The sequence below is a fragment of the Cheilinus undulatus genome, linkage group 22 (genome assembly GCF_018320785.1).
Source record: "Cheilinus undulatus linkage group 22, ASM1832078v1, whole genome shotgun sequence".
NCBI lineage: Eukaryota > Metazoa > Chordata > Actinopteri > Labriformes > Labridae > Cheilinus > Cheilinus undulatus.
The window spans coordinates 9183475-9198497 of NC_054886.1; the positions used below are offsets into that span (position 1 = coordinate 9183475).

The following is a 15023-nucleotide window of genomic DNA, read 5'->3' on the forward strand; positions in this document are numbered from 1 at the left end:
TTCATGGAAATTTGGAAAAATTATTTGCATCTTTTGTGAATTTGACTGATAATGAGGAGGGAGTTAGGTGCCTTGGAATAAGTTTGGGGGATATTTTCCATTATTTTCATGGAATTTGTAGGGGATGCATTTGTAAATTTTTAGGAATTAAGAAGTTTTAGCTTCAAAATCTTGATGAATTTCCTTAAAATTTTCAGTAGTTTCCATGGAATTTTGTAGAAAAGTTGCTTTAAAATTTTATTTATTTTCATGGAAATTTGGGAAAGTTATTTATAATTTTTGTTGAATTTCATGAAAGTTTGTGGATTGTATTGGTAAATTTCAAGAATCTGATAAGAAAGTTTAGAGGGAATCTGAAAATTTGGGGACTTTCTGGAAAATGTTCAGGTGTTCATGGAATTTTTAAGGGAATTGTAAGTGGAATGTTTAGGCTTTATGATTGACTTTCACTGAAACATTTGGGGAAAATTACAAAGAAAATTTGGGGTACTTTTTAATGAGGGACTTAAACAAATATTTTTACCAATTTTTACAAAAAAAACCTTCTTTAAAAGTTTAGGGAATTTGTGTGGATATCTACAGGATATCTTAAAGTATTCAGAACGTTGATGGAAATGTTGATTATGTCTGGCCTTAACGACCTTGCGGTCCATGATCAAAATGACTCCATCTTCCCTCTCTTTATGACTGACTTTATTTCTGATGGACCCCCAACAATTTAGCCAAAACATCTGCTCTAAAACTGATCCAGGTGTGTATTTTCTGCAGAACCAGGATTTTCAGGAGATTTGTGGACAATATTTTTGTTCAAGAGTACTTCTTGATCAAAGACAAGGCTGTGCTTTTAAACTTATCAGGTCCTACTAATACTAAATAAGTGTTAGAAACTGAAAATACATAATAAACAAAAGCTAAGGTCTCGGGAGGTTAAGGCAGACTCATCCATGGGTGCAAACAGGAGTCTAAGTTCATTTGCTGTTCAAACAATGTGAGTGCATCAGGCGGAAAACAGGAGAGAAACATGCACTGCACACCAACGTGCCTTGACTTTGGTTTGCAAAACACCCTAAAAGACCAAAATGTAGCCCTGACATTTAAGTGAAGAACGTTTCTTTAGTCCTCTACCTGCAGTCCGACTCTGATCCTCTTGGTGAGCGCTCCTTCAGGGAACACGGCCTGAACCTGAGGAACGACAGTGCTGCTCAGGATCCCTCCTTCAGGTCCGATCAGATTACTGTCCTGCTTTATGCGCGACACTACCGCAAAGTATTGTGGGAAATCTCTTGTGATGATACGGCAGATGCGTTTCCTCTCCAGCTCCTCTGGCGTGTCCAGCTCTGAAGGAGAAAAGAACACGTCAGAGTCATTTACATGTGAAAATAAAGCAAAATGCATTTATATCCTCTCAGTGTCTGACCCTCAGATAAAATAATAAATGTATTCTTATTGATGAATAGTTCCTTGAGTGACTGACCCTCGTCCATGCCGTTGAGGATCTGGTTCAGCTCCTCCTGCGTGTGCTCACAGTGATGCTCCTTCCAGCTCTCTCCGGTCTCACTCCTCAGGATCACCAGCTCTCTCTCTTTACCTCTCAGAGCAGCAAAGTGAGGGATCTCCACGATCACAGGACTGGAGGAGGACAGGTGAAGATGGATGAGTTAGTAAATTTGATGTTTGATGAGGGCCCATCAAAGTGTGTGTCTGTCACCAATGGAAAAGTTAGCTTTATCTTAAATTAGAGTAGTGAAATGATTATAAATACAGTCAGTCTGGGATTTTCTCCAGTTTGCTTCAGCTTACAGTCATGCAGCAGTTGCAAGCCTTCAGACAGGATGAACAAAAGTAGCATTCATCTCTGGCAGGATATGGGAGTTGCTGGTTCACCACTGATAACTCTTTACAGCTGGACTGGATCATTGTGGTGAAGAGGGAGCTGGTGTGGCAGGCAAAACTTATTTGTTTAGTCACCAGTCTTCTTTCAAACCTCACCTGAGCTTTGGATATGACCAAAAGAACGCAACCATGAATGAAAGGAGTTTGCTCAGGACAAAGATATGATGAGGAGCTGCTGCTATTTTGTATCAAACAGGGCATGTTGAGGTGGTCCAGGCACCTGATTAAGATGCGTCTTGGCATCCTCTTCTAGGCTTGTACAAATTGACAGTTTAGGTTCAGGCAGGCCATGCAGAGTCATCGATACCAGCTAATCTTATCCAAGCCCTGAACAGCTAATAGCCAGCTGATTCACTCAAAGCAACCAACTGTCTGATCATGCTCCTGCTGCCTAATTTAGGCTGCTCCCTCTGCAATCCACTTTTGTAACCCTCCTTCACCCCAGCTCCATTATGCTGCTTACATACCTCACCTTGAGGATGTTAAAGTTAAAGAAACTAATCTAATGTCAGTGAAGACATGTTTAGTAATTGAGTAGACTCAAGTGGCTAGTTAATGGCTGACAAGGCAAACAACCAGTCATTTTAACTATTTTGGGGAGACCAATCAGATTTCAAGGGGCTCTGGTCAGACTGACTCTGTCTGTGAGACGCTATTGGCACGTTACTTGCTGCCTTAATCAAAAAGAGTCTTATAAATTAATATATTTTTATTTTAGTTGTCAATATGTTTACCGTTTCCAGTGTTGTCTCAATATAGACAAGAAAAAAAAATCTTGGGGTGCAGATGGCCTAGTGGTTTGAGGCACGCCCCATGTACGCGAACGGCCTTTCCCGCATGTCTCTCCCTTACTCTCTCATCCCTGTTCTGACTCTTTCCACTGTCTTCCTCTCAATAAAGGCACAAAAAGCCCAGAAATACATCTAAAAAAAGGGGAAAAATATCCTCTTGTCAAAATGTTTGTTTACAGAATCAGCCACACTTTGTGCTGAAACTAAGAGGTACACTACAGTCATGGATCCATTGTGGGTAATAGTTTCTTTTTATTTAAGAATTTGCTGAGGGCCAATTAAAAATGGACCATGGGCTACATTTGGCCCCCCAGGCCATAGTTTGGACACCCTTGCCTTAGGCTGTCTTTGTATGCACAGGAACAGATAGAGGACTCCAGAACAGAGCCATACTTCAAAATAAAAGTAACTGCAATAAGTACAAATATCAATAACTGCAATTCATATGTGTCTCTTGAATAAATGGTTTTAAATGAACAGGGAGGAGACCCTATGGAAAACCTGGAACTTACTGGAGGGATAGCTGGCTTAGGATTAACTGATTAGTTTCCAAATGCCAAAGAAATTCCCAAAAGAACCAACCACAGCAGCAGCAATAACTACCAATATCAGTCCTCTTCATTTCATTAGTTTCCAATCCTAGTATTAGAATGGCCATTAATGCTAGCTCGTTACATAGTGTTATCTTTATTGCTGTTCAATAATAAATGTTGTCATGGATGTATTTTGCCATTAAGTATAAAGTTGCAGCCTTACAGCTTGCTTCGTTCCTGTTAGCTGAAGAAATCTGCTGGAGAAAGTCCATAACTTTTTAAATTTATACTCAGTAAGATCCCAAATAATATTAAAAATATACATAGTTGAAGTAAATAATAATAAGTCAACATATATACTTACTTGGTGTGAACAAACAAAAACATAACTCTATAAAAAGCATGCTAAAATACATCAAGGGACAGACATGAGCTATTAAGGCCTAACTACTGATATTTACAGGTGAAATTCAAAGGCTTCAGTGACCTGGAAAAGCATGGCTATATTCACTTTTTGCCACAATAAATGCTTGTGTACTTTATAAGTGTTGTAGTTTACATGTAGCATTGCTGTTCTTGAATGCATATTTGCAGACTACAATGCATCATGTTAATATTGTCTTAAATTAAAATATTTAATTTCTTAAATCAGTGATATTTATAGGCTTAATTTAAGGAGGTCCACAATAATATTATAATAAAGTTGTCTTGAACATCAGTTTAATGACAGGGAACTTTTATATTATTACTCACAAACTTTTTCACAAAAGTCAACTTTATAATAACACACTGATATTTGCAATAGGCAATATTTAATTCATGCAATATCTTTATTTTTGCAACTTTAAAATGACTTTTTGTAGCATGTTTTGGTTTTTAATCAGATGTTTCCTAGCTGTTCACAGGTCACAAATCCTTGAAATTTTACACATAAATTTAACAAAAACATGGCCTAAGACACATCTCTTTAGAGAAACAGCTCTGAAAACAAAGACACAGAAATGGAAAAGGCTTAGCAGAAAAGAGGGTTTTAAAAACGGTGATGGGATATGACTTTGCAGGGGACAAACACTGGCATGAAAACGTGCAAATGAAGGGTTCGAAAATGAAAACACTACAGTCGGCATCCATGGATTGTTTCATATGCATAACCGAAGATTTTTGTCTCCACCCTACCCGAGGAATTTTGTCCCCGGCGGGCCGAGCTGCAGGATTCTGCTAACCAAACTCTCGCCCTCATTAAGAGGAGGGGGAGCACTGGGGAGGTGGAGTTTACTGTGAGAGCGTCCCAACGCAGCAGTGAGGGAGAAAGAGCACACGTCATGTTTAGGAAACTCGGTTTCTCATATAAAAGGGTGGTTATTCACAGTGAGGGGATCATAGACTGCATGTCCATTGCGACATAGGTAGGCGGAGTCAAAAGATGAAACAATAAGGGGTTGATGATTTTCTAAATATGAACATAGGGAATATACTATTTCATTATTTCATAAAATATTACCAATAATTTCTAAAAAAGAAAATAAGAGTCCCTTATAGATTTTTTATTTCAGTGTTGTTGTTTTTATCTAAAACTCCAATTCCAAAAAACCTGGGATGTGAAAATGTGAATAAAAACAAAATAGTCATTTTCTAATCCTATTCCACTGAAATCCAATTGACGGCACCAAGATAAGACATCTAATGTTCAAACTGACCAGTACCACTATCTTTTGGGAAATATACACACACTGTGACTTTGATGCCTAAAACATGTTCCAAAATAGTTGGGACAGGGGCAAGACAAGACTGGAAAAGTTTCAAAAAACACCTGAAACATTCCACAAGGATGTAGGATAAATCACTGGCTCTTGACCTGGAGGCTGGGGCGCCCTAGGGGGCGCCAGAGATCATGAGTGGATGTAACACTTTGTCTGCACTGAGGTTTAGTAAAGTCAGATGAGCATATATGAAATGAAAACATAATAAAGCACTGGCTAGATGGTTAATAAATGTATTTTTGTAAGAACAATTATGCAGGCCTGTTTTGGGGGACTTTCTTAATAAAAAAAAAAAACACTTAAAAATGATGTTAATTTTTGACAGAAAGGAAAGGATCCTGGGGCTAGATGGGGGCTAAGCTTTTCTTAGGGGGCTCATGGATAATAGACATAAAAGGAGCGCCCCTGAAAGGCTGAGTTGTTCACTTGACCATTTGCATGGGCAAAGATTCCTACAATTTATGAACATCGCTCTGCAGTGTGACCTTTGACCCCTCAGGCATCAAAAACATCATAATTTTTTGATGATATTACAACCTGTGCTCGGGCCCTAAAGTGGAAAATTGTGCTTTGGTGTGAAAAGTCATCATTTTTATTGTTTCTGGAAATAATGGCTGTCAAGTCCTCTGGGTAAAAGAAGAAAAGGATCATCCAGACTATCAAATTAATTATTAATTAAGTTATCAATGCAAAATCGTATAGCCAAGATCTGTGATGGCATGGACGTGTGTCAGTGCCCATGGTATGGGTCACTTGCAGGTCTTTGAAGACTTCATTAATACATCAAACCACATTCTGCACGAGCTACAACATCATGGCTTCACAGTCAAAGAGGGCAGGGCCTACACTACATAATTCCTCTTCCTGTACTTCAGCAATTAGTGTCTTCACTTCAGAGTTTATTTAGTTTTACAGTAGTAAACAACCTCCCCTCCCAACTTTTTTTGGAGGATGTTGTGAGCATCAAATTCAGAATGTCAGTATATTGACAGTTTATCAGTTTGAAGATAATATATCTTGTCCTTCTGCCATATTCAGTTGAATATAGGTTGAAAAGGATTTGCACAGTATCTTATTAATATTTACATTTTATACGTCCTAACTTTCTCCGGAATTGGGGCTTGAAAATCTAGCTTATAATTTATGACAAAAACTGTGTTTAAGTATATGAATTTATAGAAGCGCACAGATGTGTTTAGAGTTTAAAAGTGCTGTAAGAAATTTTCAAAAGGTTCCCACTGCTCAAAGAAAACCAAAAAGTGGGAACAAGAATTTCAGTTCATATTAAAACTTTTTTCCAAGCCAGAGTACAGTGGAACTAAATATTCTATGAGCCTAAAATCAAGATATTTAGGAAATTTGATCATCTTTCATTAACTTAAAAATGGTGAAACTCTTAACTGTAGCTTATTTAATTATTCTGCCAGACTTGACCACTAGAGGGCAGACTTTGGGGCCACATATCAAACCAATCATGGTGCATTATTCTGCAGGTGAAGTTAATAAGAAAAGCTTCTTCACTGAGGGTTAGGGATCAGGTTAAAAGAGTTAGACAGCAGCTGTTATCAAAAAGAAACCAGAGCATGCTGAAGAGCAAAGATTAACAGATCCCTGCTGCTGGGAGGAAAAAAGCAAGAGCAGATACACAAACAGGTTTAGTACAGCAGAGCAGAGGTTAAATTAATCTCAAAGAAAAAGGGCAGCAAGTTTGAAAGCTTCTCAATAAAAGGGATAAAAACCAGCACTGACAGCCTGAATGGGAAGGCTACTCTTCCTGATTAAGTTATTTTCAATCAATGTTCAGACAAAAAGAAAAGTGGATTCTCATCTGTTTGGCTAAAAAGAACCCTTAATAAAATAAACCCAACATTTTTGTGCAGGATTAGGAGTTTTCCTACAATTTTGCAATCTGAAACAAGAAATGTCCTGATATTTGGTGGCTGGAATCTGTATTTTTGTTGCTGTGGTGTCAAAATAGGCATCAATTTTATTTGATTGTTTCTGGGATCTAGTATATTGAGGTTAACCAATCAATCAATCCTTGTTTGTCTAGCGCCAATTCATAAGCAAAGTGATCTTAGGACACTTTTTAAAGAGGGTAGGTCTAGACCGTACTCTCTGATGTGGCGTATTATAATGGATCAGTGTCATTTTAATAAAAATTAGCACTAATCACCCGTTACAGTGGTGAAAAAAAACCTTCCCTTACGGGGCAGGAATCTCAAGCAGATCCAGACTCATGTTAACCCTCTGCCAAGGCTAAGGTGCCTGGCATGTCACAGTGATCATGTCCGGAGGAGACACACTAACGAGAGGAAAACTGTCTTAATAGGCTTGACTAGAACTGAGACTAAAAGACAGGCTGATGCTTTTGAAGAGGAAATAATAGATCTTAGTTCTTGAAGATTGATCTGGGAGACAAATTTTCTTTGCTTTTTCTCTGAACATATATTTAAATGTACATTGCCTCTTTAACACACAAAAGCTTTCAATTTAAATGTTTTACTTCATCTAAAGTGGATTTACTGTACATAAAATATCCAAACCTGTCCTATAATGTCATTAAGTCATCATTGGTTTCTAGTGAGTACATGTCAAAGTTTGCATCTGTCTTTACAAACTTTAAATCCATCTGTTTGATCATAAACTCATAACTCTTACCCAAGGAACTGAGCTCCAGATGGCCCAACCTCGATCAGTCTGCTAGCCAGACCCTCGCCCTCCACCATCGGGGGCATGGTGGCCAGGCGGTGCCTTTTCACCAGTCGACACGTGACACGAGTGGGCGCGCTGCACTTCCTGGGTGGGATGATGATGCGTAGGCCGTTGTGTCGGCAACCACGCATGGCTCCGCCTCTGGCGTCCACCATGAAGCTGACCAGAAAGCTGCAGAGAAACAGGAGGATTCCACAAATTAGTTGATTGTTATTATTGATCCAATTTAGTGATGAGAATATAGACACCAAAGCTACCTGACGGGTTGATTGCCAAAGTGTTTACAGTTAGCTGAAATCAGCACCCTAGTTTGGTAAAATATGCAACATTTTTGCCCTTAAATGTCTCAGTTTTAACTGACTAACTTAATAACTACACCTATGTTATGTAGATTTTTAGCTGAGGATGTACAGGTCTGTGCATAACTTTTAGGCAAAGATTTTTCACGTGGCTGTTGGCAGAACGCAGGGCTAGAGCAGGTGAAGAGGGCGACACGTGACACGTGTTGACAAGGTCAAGCTTAACAGCAAATGTTTTGTACGAGCCTTTTCACCCTTGGTAATATGCCAGATGACCACCAGCGGTTTTCAGGGCCTTGGGACATCCACAGCCTGACCTGCCCAGAAAGTACCCTGGACCACCCCTACTGGCCACATCCGTCTGCCCTAAAGGTGTCGGCTTTATTACTTTTTCAACAGATTATTTTCCCATGCCTTTGGTAACATGCAAGGACATCCAGATCATGACCAGGGTTGTGTCAATCCTCCTTCTGAACTGACAGTGCCCTCAGGTGGTTTAATCGCCACACCACACCTTATTTCAGCCAAAATGTTTGGTTCAAACATGTCTAAAAGTTATGCACAGTACTGTATATTTCAACAGTTTTCAGATCAATAGAAATCCTTTATTTTTATAGTTGTCATGGCTGCCATAAAAGACATAAAAGTTTTTAAAGAAACTCAAACTGCCCTTGGCATTGAGTAATCCCGAATCAACAAACCAGTATTTTTGTTTCATGCATGAATTTCTTAAATATTGAGGATAAAAAGCTGGTTAAAAGCGATGATGACATCCAGTTTTGCACTGCGAGAATGCTTTGCGAATAGTTTGCAGCCCAAAGTCAGAGGGCGTCATCACATTTGAAACAGCTTTTCTCTCTCATTCTATGAAACTCATTCATGAAACAGAAACAGTGCATTATTGTTAAACCTACAATTTGCAGAGTTTTCTACAGAAATGTCTTTTTTTTAAGTCTGTTTCTGTGTTACATGTATTTTTTAGTTGTGGTCTTATATCACTTTAAATATGTTCAAAAGTTTTTAAATGCACCATATGTGAAATTCCACCACCAGGGGGCTCTACATTAACACAATGACACAATAAGGCGAGCACAGACAAGCGCTCTACTGCTATGCCCATCCCTGCTGTCTATTTCTTGTTCTGAATTGAGAACTCTGTTCAGTAAAATGTCACCTCATAAGCCATATTTATGAAACAGAAAAACCAATATGGTGTATTCTTTCATTAAATTCTCATAATGAGAGAGAAATCCACTAAAAAGTGCACTTCTGTGTCCACGCTGGAAGCGGCCTTGGCTCTGGGATCGGTAGAAGGAGCATGCGCTCTGGTGCTGCTCCCAGCATGAATGCAGAAGTGCCTTTTTAAGTGTATTTCTACCTGATTTTAAGAAATTTATAAATGAAAACAAGATGTTGGTTTTCTGTTTAGTAAATATGCCTTAAGATGCGCCTTTTTATAAAGCAGAGTCCTCAATTCAAAACAAGAAGTAGTACTGAGAAAGAGTCTGCCAAGGTGGGCGGAGCCAAAACTTGTAACCTATGGCAGCCTTCATAAGAAGACATGTCTGTCACATTCATAAAAATCTGAAATTTCTCTGTCTTTGAAAACTTTAGGAAACACTGGAGATACTCTTAGGCCTCATTTTAAAAATATACATAAATAAATGGTCAGTTTTTAACTTAATATGGATTTTTCAGCACAGAAAGTCTACATATTGTGTCTCTAAAGCCAAATAAAATCTTATTTATATCAATGTAATTGGATGTCTCTTATTATAGCGTCAGTCATGGCAGAGCCATCATGTCAGACATGGCTTGTTTATCTTTGCCATGGAAATGTTGGATGTTAAGTTTAAACAGAATACCGTGGGTACTGCTACTGAAGCTGCTGTTCTGTTGCTGTATCTTACTAATGTTAAAGACCAGGCCTGCTGCACAGCATGCCAGTCTCCAAGGCTTACCTCTTATTTTGAATGGCTCTGCTCATTAAAACCGTCACTCCGTAAGGTGTATTTTTTAAACATCAAACCACTGTTTTGGTTTCTTCAAAGAATTTTACATTAAAAAGGAGAAAAGCTGTTAAAAGTGGCCTTCCTGGTTTGAGTGTAGAGCATTCTAGGATTGCTGCAGTGTAATCTAGGAAGATCTTTTTTTTAATTGTCATTATTACAATTTATTCCTTCATTAAGACAGGACAGCTGAAGAGAGACACAAAAATATAGGGAGAGTGGGGGCAATACATATAGTGGGGGATCAAGAATTTATCCTGCAACCAGTGAATCTAGGACTCTAGCTTCTGTATCTGAGCACCTGCTCTAACCAACTTAGCAAAATAGCCGTCCCAGGAAGGCCACTTTTAACAGCTTTTCCCCCTTCATCTTTAAAATTCATCTACAAAACCAAAACTATGGCTTAATGTTTGATTATTACACCGGATAGAGTTCTTCAATGAACAGAGGCCTCAATTCAAAACAAGTAAACTGTAGAAATTGGCAGAGCTGAGCAAAACCTCAGAGCATGGCTAAACAAATAGAATAATAAAGCACAGCCTCTGATAACAGATAACCTGTCATTGGCTGACAGTCCCTCAACAGTTAGCATTTAAGCTAGCAGTAATAAATGATTGTGGATGGATAAAAAAGACGTTCAATATCTGGTGTACTGGTGTGGATTTAATCTAACTTCTAATGAACTGTGTCACTTCTTGTCATGTACGATAGCACCGGCCTGGAAGGTTTTTTACAATCACATACCGAGAGTAATCGTCACACAGCCTGCAAACTTTGCTTCTGCCGTGGGTCCTTTGGCTGCTCTAAAATGGTAGATCGTGCATGCAGTGTTTTCCAGCAACAAATTGATTTCCGGTTTATGGCGCAAACGTTAAGCGTGGCTAAACGAAGCAAAATATGAAGTTGAACAAAATGGTACTGGAGCGGTGCATAAATTTGTATACTTGCAGATACCACTGCCTGCATTTTAAGCAGTATTAAGACGTATTTCTGATACTGGTATCAGAATCAGAACATCTCTGTTCTGTAGCCTGAGCTTACCTTAATTATCCTGGCAATCAGGGGGTGGGGGTTAGAGTATTAGGGAACCACTCTGCTACACTCTGTCTTATCTTCTGTTACTGTTTTGCTTAAGAAAAACCCTGGCAGATGAATAAACATCCATAAAAAATAATTTATCCTGCTCATTAATCTTAACACTTATGGAAGCCCATTGCCACCACTTAAAAAAGAAAAAGGTGGAAGTTAGAAAATTTAAAAAAGAGTCCTGAGTCATAATTATGAGATAAAAAGTCGAAATTAGGAGATAAAAAGTCACAATGAAATTAAAAGCAGAAATTATGAGATCACTGAGTCATAATTATGAGCTAAAAAGTCAAAATTATAAGAAAAAAGTAAAAATATGAGATAAAAAGTCATACTTGTGAGATAAATAGTCGAAATTATGAGATAAAAGACATAATTAGGAGATTAAAAGCCATAATTATGCAACAGAAATTCATAATTCTCAGACAAATAGTCGAAATTGTAAGATAAAAAGTCATAGTTATGAGATACAAAGTCAAAATCATGAGATAAAAAGTCATAATTATAAGATAAAAAGTAAAATTATGAGATAAAAAGTTATAATTATCAGATTAAAAGTCAAATTATGAAATACAAGGCATAGTTATAGATAAAAACTTGTAATTATGGGATAAAAAGTCAAAATTATTAGATAAAAAGTTGTAATTATGAGATAAAAAGTCAAAATTATGAGATAAAAAGTTAAAATTATTAGGTAAAAAGTAATAATATTAACTTTATATCTCTTTTTTTTATGTTTTTCTTCTAATTATGACTTAGGATATGATATAGAGATTTTTTTCCAAGAATTTTCGTACTTTCACATTTTTCTTTTTTATTTGGCGGAAATGAGCTTCCATAACAACTAGCCCAAACACACATGTTTTTTTATACTCGCTTTAGCTCAAGCTAAAGGCTTCAAAACGTACTTATAGTCGTAGGTATTATCATTTTTGCCACTTCTTGTAAACAGTCAATGTCAGAAGTGTGTTTCTACAGGTAGCTAGTGTAGCTACATGTTCCTCTTGACTAGGCTGATTTTTAAGGTTTTATGAGGTCATTTAAGTTATTTTCATTTTGTATAATGTTGGACAAACAGAAAAGTCTTGTTTATAGAATCATGTTTTTTCAATCTTAGCCATGCTAACTGAGAAAGTTTAGTGTCTATTTTCTCAACACAATCCAGGAATGATGATCAGTTGCTGCATTCTTGTCCATCTTTTCATGTTTCATTGACTTTAAGACTTCATATTGAAACTCTTTGACCTCACCCCCCATGCAAAGAGGTAAACACTGCATGTACATGAATCACACATCTCAATGAGTGGGGGTGTAGATGTGATGAAGTGATAATACAGCTTCAGCTTCAACAGCCTGCCCTCAGTAAACCAAACAACACACATTTTAAACACACAGAAATAAATGTGTTAAAATTCACAAACAATAAGCTGTTACAAAACAGTGACGGATGTCCTCATAATCCCTGAAAGATCACAAATGTTTAAGTGCAATCAGGTATCTGGTATAAAGCAATATTTATAATGAAACACTTCTTTTCAGGCAAACATGAAACAGTGGGTATGTTAGTGAAAATGCACAGTTCACATTGTATGAAACCCACAAACATGTCCGCCACATTCACCACCTCATTTCTGCTCAGATTTACCAAGAAGGTATCTCTATATTTTACAATCTGTACATGTTTAAACAGGCTGTAATTGCAGCAATGCCATTTATAAGGTAGCATGTTCGTCCACTGATGGATTGTTTTTGTCACTGAGAGGCTCAGATTGATACTCCAAGTGTCTGACAACATGACAGAAAGGATCCCTGCAGAGACACGCCTTTCTAAAAGCCTACCTACCTAGCTTTAGTCTACCGGCTACTGAGTTTGCCATTGAATTTTAACAGTTTCTGGTATCAAAAAGTAACACTTCTTCTTTACAATATAGCTGTGTCTCTTTGTGATCTTTTCTACAATGTTTCAAAGATCTTGAAGGGGAATCTGACCCTTTTGTGGCAAAAACAAGACCCTCTATTTGACGTGCATGCCTCCAAGCTGCAGCAATTTCAACCTGTTTGACTGATGCAGGTTCAAGCCATCCAGTGAAGCATTTCAAAAACTTTCTATACCAACTGTATTAATCATTTTAGACCCCGAAATGCACAAAAGTACCTCCTGGATAGAGAATATGAAGCACTTAGATTAGAAAGATAAGGTCAATGAGGCGATGTCTGTGGAGGACAGCAACATGTACACCTCTCCAGCAGGAGAGCACAACGTGAGAGGAGGAAGAGAGTGATGAAGATGAGTGATTAAACCAAGGTGCAGAAGGTCACCTGCTGTGGTCTCCATGATCATGGCACGGAGAGGATTGGCTAAAAACAACAAAACCACATCAGACAGAGAGAATACAGAGTCAAGGAGGAGAGGAAGAGGAGCCCAGAGGAGAGAAAACAAGCAGGAAGAACAAAAATACATGATTTCATTTATACTCTAATATCATTCATTTTACCACCTTTAATCATAGTATGTCTGCATTTTACCAAAAAGATTTTTGAACACCCAAAGCATGCATATATGTGATAAATGCAGACTACTGTTTGTTGTGAAATTTCAGTTTTAAAGCATGATTGTGGAGTCTAAAAATATATTTCATTACTGAGAAATTACCTGAAACACTAATTTACCTGCAGGTTAAGACCCAGAAATCTTTGCTGTTTTATCCATGGCATTTACAGACATCATATAAAAAGGATAAATAATTACTTTATGAATTTAAAAAAGCAGTAAAGTATGCAGGCAATTTAGGGACACTCAAATATAAATAAATAAATAAATAAAATAAAATAAGCAGGGACCCTTAATTATTGAGGAAAAAACTTTTGAGGTTATAATGTTGTAAATTCACTAAAAACCAAACTCAGAATCTTTGAGTTTAACAAGTAAGAAATCTATGAGAAAAAGTCTAAATTTATGCATGTAAAAAGTCATAAATTAGGAGCACCAAAACCTTGAATTTCTGAAAATATTAAGTTATAAAATGCTCCCTGATGAAGCTGTTTCTCTTCAACAAGTTGTGTAGTTTAAGTCTAATCAGATGTACACATTACTGGGACTGAGCAGCAGGGTGGGAAATTACATCCACCACCAGCTGAATGCAGGTATCTTTGTTACCTCACAGCAAGACGGTTCCTGGTTCCTAGCCAGGAGTTTGCATATTCTCCCCGTGCATGCGTGGGTTCTCACTCTGGCTTCCTCCCATCACCGAAGACACGCATGTTAGGTTAACTGATGATTCTAAATTCCCCGTAGATGTGAGTGTATGTGTATGTCAGCCATGTGATTGACTGGTGACCAGTCCAGGGTTTACCCCACCTCTCGCCCAATGACAACTGGGATAGGCTCCAGACCCCCATGACCCCCAACAGGATAAGGGGTGTAGAAAATGTATGAATGGGTTTAGAAACAAGATGTTAAATACTACACTATGATATTAAATAGTAATACCACTTTAATCCTTGATTTTCATGTTACACCTCATCTCATTATGATGCTTATTAAAATAAAGTGGCTGGTAAAAAAAATGTGAGCGGCTGGTAGATTTGAGAATCCACCAATCAAAGTGGCAGGTGGGTGAAAAAGTTAATTTTCAGCCCTGCTGAGCAGTAAGTAAATACTCGCCATTAAGCCCGGAATCATTTAATTATCATAATCGTCCAGACTTTGGCTAGACGCTGCACTATTCATCTAGGAAATGACTCTGATACATGTAGTTTGTTACTTTAAATCTATGACTTAATAAACTTAAGAATTTCAAGGTCATGTACTCATAAATAACATCTTGTTTATCCTCTAAAATTCTTTTTTTTATTTTTGTAAATTTACTACTTTTTAGACTCAAAATTCTGAGTGTGGCTTCTTGTAAATCTATAACTTTTTCTGATACAAAAAAAA

General features: G+C 37.6%; 1 protein-coding gene across 23 annotated transcripts in view; it reads right to left on the reverse strand.

The window, feature by feature from the left end:
• ank2b (ankyrin 2b, neuronal) overlaps window positions 1–15023 on the reverse strand; it is a 277742-nt gene that overhangs the window by 41172 nt on the left and 221547 nt on the right. For 18 of the 23 annotated variants that reach the window (XR_005991466.1, XR_005991465.1, XR_005991467.1 and 15 more), the window contains 5 exons: window positions 13406–13444; window positions 7639–7863; window positions 4394–4492; window positions 1475–1629; window positions 1126–1337 (listed from right to left, as the gene is read on the reverse strand). Coding sequence is in view for 20 of the 23 variants with exons in the window: in XM_041779237.1 (XP_041635171.1) it covers window positions 1126–1337; window positions 1475–1629; window positions 4394–4492; window positions 7639–7863; window positions 13406–13444 (730 nt within the window). In the remaining 3 variants the exon portion in view is untranslated. The remainder of the gene's footprint in view (window positions 1–1125; window positions 1338–1474; window positions 1630–4393; window positions 4493–7638; window positions 7864–13405; window positions 13445–15023) is intronic. The other 5 variants (XM_041779240.1, XM_041779247.1, XM_041779238.1 and 2 more) reach the window with 3 other exon arrangements.